The 9,087-nt window shown below is 45.0% G+C and overlaps 1 protein-coding gene across 1 annotated transcript; it reads right to left on the bottom strand.

Moving 5' to 3' along the window:
* Positions 1-306: 306 nt before the first annotated feature.
* On the bottom strand, positions 307-7,825 carry cep120 (centrosomal protein 120; the record flags this gene model as incomplete). Its single annotated transcript, XM_023401401.2, has 14 exons — positions 7,593-7,825; positions 6,291-6,447; positions 6,079-6,193; positions 5,827-5,971; positions 4,330-4,478; positions 3,667-3,864; positions 3,352-3,576; positions 2,988-3,210; positions 2,701-2,890; positions 2,229-2,378; positions 1,276-1,458; positions 1,077-1,173; positions 677-838; positions 307-489 (listed from the first exon to the last, which is right to left on the bottom strand). Coding segments are annotated over exons 1-14 (2,226 nt in total), but the record flags the coding sequence as incomplete, so codon positions are not given.
* Positions 7,826-9,087: the final 1,262 nt, after the last annotated feature.

Here is a 9,087-nt window from a genome sequence, read left to right on the forward strand (position 1 = left end):
AGGAAGCGATGAGGGAGTTATGACCTGAAAGAAACGAGAGAAAAGAGAGAGAGGAGTAAAGAGAAGAAAATGTTAAACAAGAAGAGAGAAAAAGTGGAGAGGGAGATATGAGTGAGTAAAGGGAGAGATGAAGACACAACAGAAGGAAGAGAGAGTGATGCAAAAAGAAAAGAGAGAGAAAGAAGAAGAGGAGGAGGAGGGAGGAAAAATGTCTGTCCAGTTTTCCAGCTGGTTAATGTCAGTAACAGTTATTAGTTTGTCAGATAAGGTCTGTGTGTGTGTTTACATTAGTCTTAGGCTGAGTACAGCCCCACATAGTGCTGTGTGTGTGTGTGTGTGTGTGTGTGTGTGTGTGTGTGTGTGTGTGTGTGTGTGTGTGTGTGTGTGTGGATTGTCCACCTTCTTCTTGACCACAGCTTCTCGCTCTCTGTCCCTCCTCCTCCACTCCTCTGCCAACGCCTGCATGTGGCTCAGCTCCTTCTTCCTCAACTGAAACACACACACACACACACACACACACACACACACACACACACACACACACACACAGTCAGTAGTGTAAAACATCTGTTGACCTTCAGTCAAATAAAGTTAAAAACTAGTTCAGAAGTCAGCCTGTTTCAGAGAGGGTGTGGTCTAAACTTCCTCACTCAGCAGGAAAACGTCTTGTTTGTACCTGATCATCGAACAGATCCTCCTGCTCCTCCTTCCACAGCTCCAGCTCCAGGGCCTTGCGGTACTCCAGGGTGTCTCTGGGGGCCGCGGGGCCCAGCGGGGAGGCGGGCAGGCTGGGTGCTGCGGGGTGGGAGGACGGTTGTGTGGGGGCCACAGGTTCATTCTGAGGAAACAGAATGAAAATCTCTTTAGCAGCCATTTCTAACAGTGACCAGAGAGTCTTCTTCTGTGACTCTCAGAGTAAACTGTGGTGATGTCAGAGAACAGCTGTTTGATGTTCACGATGTCTGAACCCGACACCAAGTCTGGTTCATGAAGAGAGGCAGCTGTTGACATCTGCAGGTAATCATCTGACCTCAACCAGTTCCACACACACACACACACACACACACCTGTCTCACCTGTGAGGAGTCGGACACGATGACCTCTCTGGCTTTAACCAATCCCAGGTCGTCCAGCGTCGTCACGTAGCTCAGCTCTGCGACCTTCTCAGTGGGACTGATGGACAGAAACACGGTGGTTAACGACCCGTTACTCGTCAGTCGTGACACAGATCACATGACTCTGATCACATGACAGGCAGTCAGAGATGTTTCCTACCGCTGTGCTTTGACCACAGGGATCCGGTCCTGGTGAGTCTGTCTCCAGCTCTGCTCCCCCGTTGACGTCAGGAGTCGGCTCCTCTCAGAGCTCAGCAGGTGAGACAGCTGGACGGAGGCTCGTCCAATCAGCTGGTCTCTGCTGGTGGGGTCTCTGTGCCAGACCTCCACCACCAGAGGAACTCTAACACAACAACACACACACACACACAAAATGAGTCCAATCACATCATATCCCACTGCAGCACCTGAATGAAAAACCCTGAAAACTGTCCTGTTGCTCCCCCTGCTGGTCCAACTGTGATTCACAATGTCATGACTAGAGTAAGAAAAAAAGAAAAGAACTTTATTGTCCAACAAGATGGAAAACTGGCTCATAACTCAAAATGCATTAAAACCACATGGCGCCCCATGTGTAGAGGCCACGGTCCTCGCCGCAGTCGGCCCCGGTTCGAGTCCTGCAACGGACGGCCCTTTACTGCATGTCATTCCCCCTCTCTCTGCTTCCCCATTTCCTGTCTCTATACTGCACTATCAAATAAAGGCATAAAAAAGCCCCTCAAAAAATGTACTTTAAAACCATGACACAGAAAATGACTCAAATAAATTCTCTTAACGATTCATTGATTTCCAGCTCAGAACTGTTTCATTGCATTTTTAGTTTTTTTAGTTTCAATGTATAAAGGTTAGGGTCAGGGTTAGTGTGTGTGTGTGTGTGTGTGTGTGTGTGAGTTTTTTTTAACTGTAAACCTTTAAAAAACCTTTTAAAAAATTAAATTTTTACTATATTCTGGGTTTAATCTGAAGCAGAGGTAATAATAACTGTCAGAGAGAACTCCCATCATCACTGACAGACAAACATGGCCTCCCTCCCTCCCTCCTCCCCCCACCAACACATCGGTTCACTGAAGTATGTCAAGATGAAAGTTTTGCGTGCGTGTCCGTGTGTCCCACCTGAGGAAGGTGTCCTGCAGCTGCTGTGGTAGAGCGGCGAAGTCGAAGGCGCAGTAGGACTGAGGCAGAGACACCTCCATGCTCCTCTGCAGCTCCACGGGAGGGTTGGTCATGATGGGAGCCGCGCTGCCAAAGAACTGATACGAATACCTGAGATACAACGACACACATTAAAGTGAACTGGGTGGTCGGATATTTGACTGTTTTAGGGTCGAAAAACTGATCTGTGAAATTTCAATACACTTTCTTAAAAGAGCATTTAGAGGATGAAAGACAGGTGTGCTTTTCAGTCTTATCTGTTATGATAATAATATATTTAAATGGTTCATTAGAAGTGGACAAACACAAAATGCCTGTGAGGTTGTGAGTAAAATATTTTCCTCCTAATGAACAGGAGCTTCTGAAGCTAACAGGTAAACCTCAGGTGAGATTCTGCTGCGTGTAGCTGCTCGGAGCAGACGAGGTTTCTCACCTGAGCGTAGCAGCGATGGGGTGCGACAGGCTGAGGTTTCCCAGGCTGCGCAGGTCCATGGAGAAGCAGTAGTGATGGGCGGAGGAAGGGATGGACACTTTGGGAGCAGACACACTGACAGATGAAGCTCCGCCCTCTGCTGGAGCTTCGGTCCGACTCCGCGGCTGCACAGGAACTTCCAAATCTGCAGCTGGACACGTAAACAAACAGCGTCATCAGTCCTCTTCACCCCAGGTCTGACCTGTGTAACGTCACATATGAAACTGACGTGGTGTTTCCAGCTTCACCTGCCAGTCCCGCCTGCTCTCTGCCGCGCTGCAGCTCCTCCAGGAGACTCTCCGCTTCACTCTCCGTGTGAGAGGAAGGAGGAGGAAGAGGAGGAGAAGAGGCACGAGGTTTTCGGACCGGAGACGGACTACGAGGTTTCTGTTCAGCAGGAGGAAGTGAGGGGGGGGCAGAGGGAGGGACGGAGGGTGTCTGAGCTCCGCTTCCTTCTTTACTCTTTAAAGACTGAAGAGAGACACACGACAACATCAACATGGAGGTGAATAAACTACAGCTGATCTCAGGCCGTTAGTGGATCCTGCTCATCACACACTGAAATCACTACATCAAATCAGCTCCTAACACTGTGTACGCCGCTGTGTGTACCTGCGGAGCGACCTCCTCCCTTCTCAGACTAACAGCCACTCCCACAGTCGGCTGCAGGTCGGCGGGCAGAGCTGGCAGCGTCCGTCGTGTGCGTTTCGGAGGTTGGAGTATGAACGCTCCCTCCACCGTCGCCGCCTTGTTCTCCAGATCCACGCGAACCGTGGACAGAGCGGAGAGAGAGACGTCTGTGCTGCCCAGAGAGTGGTTCCCACAGCACAGGTGGATCTGAGGAGGACGGACAGACAGGGACACACGATGACGCCTGTGTCCCAGCGACATGTGGTTATGAGTCATCAGCCACACTCCCGCTCTCACCTGTAAACTGGGCTGCTCAGACAGGAAGGCCTGGAGGATCTGTTTGCTGCTGCGGATGCGCACAGAGGCGCGCTCCGGCTCAAAGTCGGGGCTCAGCAGATTGTGGAAAGGCTCACTGGTGATGTCGTTGCTCAGTAAAGAGTAGTAGAAGAAGAACTCCGAGCCCTCTGCCGACAGCTTCATGGTGCTGGGGATCAACTGTGGGAACGACACAAAACTCAAATCTCACACTTAGTAACTTTTTCTTTTCCTCAGCAGCAAGTACAACAGTCACATTTATCCAACTATAGCCTTTACACTTCATTAGTCAACTGTTTCTAGTCTTATCAATATATATCACAAATGTTCTTCACCATTTATCTGATAAATATAAACTCATCAAATTGTCCGATGAAGTCAGAAAAATCCAAATGATTCCTTTTACAAAGAGACAGAGAAACACACAGAGACTCAGTGAGAAGCTTCATATAGAAACAGTTTAGATCTGTGACTCATTAATGTTTGTAACTCATCAAAACTGCTGTTATTAAGCTCCGGGTGTGTTGACCTCAGCTGAGTTTATTTCTTTTTTACATGAGAAAAGTGGAAAAAGCAACAGACTGTGGCAACAAAGAGAGAAATATTCCAGCCGAGAGAGAGTGAGGCTGGAGAGGTTTCCTTCACCTGCTCCAGTTTAGTAGCGAAGGCCACAGTGACGGAGAGGACGAACATGTCAGTGCAGTGACCTGCAGGTCCCACCTGATGGAAACCCTGGTCTGGGATCAGTACGGCCTCCAGCTTGTCAGGCAGCAGCTCAGTTACTGTTGGAGAGCCTGAACCGGAAGAGCAGAGAGAAAAGTTTCTAGTATTTTACCCTGATTTCATTTATCACACATTATCCTCCTCTACTCTCCCTGAGCTTTTCACAACCACTGGATCTGAACCTGAACACAACGGCAGTAAATCACTGATCACAGATCTGTTTCAACAGGCTGGAAAACCTGCTGACACACCAAGAGTTTTTATTCTAACAGGGAACACACACACACACACACACACACACTCAGTGCACTGAGGTCCACACAGTACAGGTGGGATGTTAACACACAGGTCACATGCTGACTGATAAAATGCACCTGTCACTTCACTGAGGAAGCAGCAGCCATCATCTGGAGCTGTCCTCAAACAGAACTTCCTCACCACGTCATTAGAAATGATCCGACAGTCTGCACTGGGACTTCATGATATGCAAATAAAAATCATATTGCGATTATTTTGGCAGATTTTGCGATTTCAGTTGGAATGGTTGTTTTTGCATCTCGTGACGATGATGTGATTTTTGTCGGTCTTGTACCAAACAAACATGTTTGTTGATCCAGGAATCTTATGATTTGGATATTGCACCTGGCCAGAGTTAAAGCTGCACCTGCTGCTTCTGATGTAACTTTATTCTACATGATCAATGATCAACTTTCTGATTTCACAAAGTTTTTGTTTTACATGTTAAAGTAAGTGGAACACACAGGTCCGCTCACATCTGCTGATGGAGAAAAGATTCGTATCAACTACTTGGTCAGCTGGTTGTCAGTGGACTTTCAGTGGAGTCTCAGGTATATTATTGGTTCCTGTGTAGCAGTGACTTCGTTGACCTACATCTGTTACTACTGTTTTCTTCAAACACACTTTATATCGAGCCGAGAAGCTTTAAGAAGCAAACAGTCACCGATTCTTGTAACACTGAGCGTTTTTAAAATATGGTCTAAGGTGCTGTACAAAGGGACAAATCAATGTCAGGAACAAGAAAATAAAAGTTGCTCCAGCAGCATCAACACTGTGACTCAGGATGCTGCAGGAGTTTTTACTTTACAGTGGATGTAGACTCAAAGCATCAGTGCACAGGTTTGGGGATTGGAGTGAGGAGGACTCCAGAATCATGTTCAGCTCATAAAAAGTATGAAGTGACAAGTGAATCTTAAAAAGCCTCAGGCAGAGAGAGTTAGATCCAGGACTGACAGCTTACCAGAGAGACACAGAGGACAGACTGCCGAAAGAACGTGAGTCAGCAAAGTGTTAGTTTAAGTCTGTTCTCAGTTCTGAAGTAACATGCAGGAGATAAGACAAACACTGACTGACATTACAGCAGCACAAATAAAGCAAACAAGCATCCATGACCCAGCTGACCTTGTCGGGGCGGGGCCTTCTTGGCTTTGAACCTATCAGGAGAGGGTTCGGAGGTCTTGGTGTCGTTCTCCAGCAGCAAACCGAGGAGGAGGGCGGGTCTCTGCTTGGTGTATTTACTGCTCAGCAGAGGATACCAGCGAGGCTCCTGACGGACACGGCCAGAAGACGAGAGAAAAAAATAACATAATTTTCACTGGCCGCAGAGGACAGACGCTGGACATCACCTGTCAAGGAGCGGGAGGAGACATTTACCTGTCTGACCTCCTGCACCGATCGGAGGTCGAGGACGATGTAGCCGACGCTCTCCCTCCTCTTGCTGACAGAGTCGACAGTAAAACACTGAAGCTTGATGGGAGTTCTCTGCAGTCTGGAGGACAGAGGCATCACGATTTAATAACACTACTGTACCTCTCGGCTAAATCGGTCTTGGCTGTTTGTGATGTCGTTATTGTGAAAGTTCAGACCTGTGTTGGTGCAGCGTCCTGCGGTCCAGCTCCCAGGCCAGCTCGGTGCTGAACTGCGGCTGCTCTTTGTGCTCCACCGGGTCTGTAGCCAGCTGCTCTCCATCGAAGCTCGCCTGAACCACCAGACTGAGCCGAGGACTCTTCGGGAAGTGACGACCTGGGAAAAGAGAGGCGGCTTCACTCTCTGAAGACATCACAGTCTCAGGTTGGTAAATTACCACTTTCACAGGTAGAGAGTCATTGTTCGGAGTCATATCTATCAAATCAATCAACACGTGATCGGTCTAAGAATGACTTTCATTAGTTACAACATTGGCAAATGACCTAACATGATCTGGAGTCCTACTTCTCTCATCTGGTGGTTTCTTTCTAAATCTAAATCCTTGCAAACAAACAAATAAACAAAGAAAAACTCCAGCATTAAGAGACAAAATCAAAAACTCTGTGACACCAACCAGTGTGTGTAAATAAATTCAGTCTGCAGGTTGAAGAAGCTTAATAAACACACACAGTGCAGCTTCATTATCACAGGAACTGATCCACTCTACACAACAAAGATACCTCAGTGATTACACCTGTGATTTCTGATTAAGAACAACTGAAACCTGCGACCTGGTCAAGTCTGTCCTCTGATTTAAACACAATAGAAAACCTTTTGGAGCATTTTAAAGTAGAAGGTTGAGAAACTAAACCCACAGACTTTCATCCATGTCATCCAAAATAAAACTTATAAACAAAATACATTAACATTTAAAGGAATGGGGTCACACTAATAAAGGATGTACTGAACTTTGCTGCAGTTGGTTCTTAAATAATCTTCTATTAAAGTTGAATTACTTTCTGTTTTTAATAGTTACTAATTAATTTAATAGTGACTTCAACAAATACAACTTTAAATACATCAAATTAACACAATTTCCTTCATATTTTGGTTTTAAGGAACAGGAGTTTAATCAGTTGTGTTGTCTACTGTAGTTTGTACCGACTACGTTAAGTTTAAATAAACATAACATCGTCCAAAAGTCGTGCCTGTGGTAAAAGTTAATTACTAATCCGTGTCTTTAGCTCCAGTAATAACCGGGTTAATAATCGGGTTAATAACTACTAATAACTGACGTCACCAGCGGCAACAGTCTGTTTTAAACCAAACGCTTCAACCGTGACTAACGCCGCCGTTACAACCGCTGTGTGTTGATGCTAAACGTGTCAAACGACGTCAAAACATCGGTTAACATCGGTAAAATTAAGACATGTAGCTTATTTAAAGAAGCAGAAGTCATGGAGCCGTTGATCCTACTTTACCTTCCAGGATGGACACAACGATGAGAAGTTGGTCTGTCTTCGCAGCCATGTTAACATTTGTACACTCCGGCGGGAAAACTTTCCGACAGTTTATTTAAAGAGTTTAAAGATCGCCTCAGACCTTCTTTTTTAATTCTGAATATACTTGAAAAAACAACAACACTCAAACACAGCTGAGACTCCGACCGTTGCCGACAGCAAACAGCCGCTTTGTTGTCAAGCTTTGGCGCCACCCATTTTGTTTTAAAAGCGGAAGTGATGATGGCGACAGTTAAGACTTCAGCGCCCTCTGGCGGTAGGGGGCGGAACTGCACGTATAAGTATAATATTACTACTGCTAGTGATACTACTGTTATTCGATAAAATAGAGTTAAAGTTACGATCCTACTTTTTGTTTTATTTCCGTTACTGTATAGAATTTAGCTTTTAGTTTTATTTTGGTTCTTACCAACTTTATTTATATGTTGGTGCAATAGGATTGTAATGTGCTTATAATATTAAATAATTTTAAGTGTTTTTAACGTTCGAAAAAATACTTTTATACTGCAGTGCAGTGGTTAATTTCAACTGACTAAAGAAAACATGGGAAAAAAATCCAATTATTATTTTTTATAAATTTTTCCTACTGTGTTAATCATGAAAAGATGTTGGTAAATATAAAAATTGTGTCACTTTGGAGAAAAAAACAGACAAACAAATATATATAAACATCCTTTAATCATGATTGCCAAACATATGAATTAAGGCATATACAGTATAAAAAAGCAACAGCAGGTTTCATGTTTATACGATTTCAGTGTGTTATTAAATGGATACACCGGGTGGATGAACTGAACATACCAAGCAGCCTTTATAAGACAACACTGTGTCTCCCAAAAGTTGACAGCATTTTGTAAACAGAGTTCGTAGCACTATATTCAAGTAATAGAATGATCACTGATACTATGCAGGTAAGGTGTTGTGTAAGTGAGGCAGAGCTGCTGATAGACGAGGGTTTATTAACAGCCGTGTTGGCACCACAGTGATTGTAGGAAATTCAATCCATCATTATGCTGCATTTACAAAAATTTAGACATTATTCTGAATAGTTTTCCAACGTGTAGTTCGATTCCACATGGTGTGAACGCAGCATCGGGGCTCACAGTTTCAACTCAACATCTGGTGGCCATACTGGATTGTACTGTGCATTCAGTATCATCTAACTAACTAACTAACTAACTACTGCATCTGATCAACTAATGATGCAGTTTTGTTTTTGACAAACCTAATTAGTACACTAGCTCGTGTAGCTAGCAGCAGCTAGTGTGAGCACATTAAGAATAAGATGGTGATTCTGCTAACTAGCTAGCTATCACCTGTTTCCACAAATATACTGCAAACAGCTCTGTTGATCAGCTGCTCCATTAGACTGGCAGTGTGTGAATATGAGAAGAACAGCGTCGCGGTCTGGTAGACGACTTTCAGAGCGAAGTGGACTCATAGATCTGTAATGGCT

This window comes from Seriola lalandi, unplaced genomic scaffold (genome assembly GCF_002814215.2).
Source record: "Seriola lalandi dorsalis isolate HSWRI2012SDOR001 ecotype SW California unplaced genomic scaffold, Sedor1 jcf7180002053656, whole genome shotgun sequence".
In the NCBI taxonomy this organism is placed as follows: domain Eukaryota; kingdom Metazoa; phylum Chordata; class Actinopteri; order Carangiformes; family Carangidae; genus Seriola; species Seriola lalandi.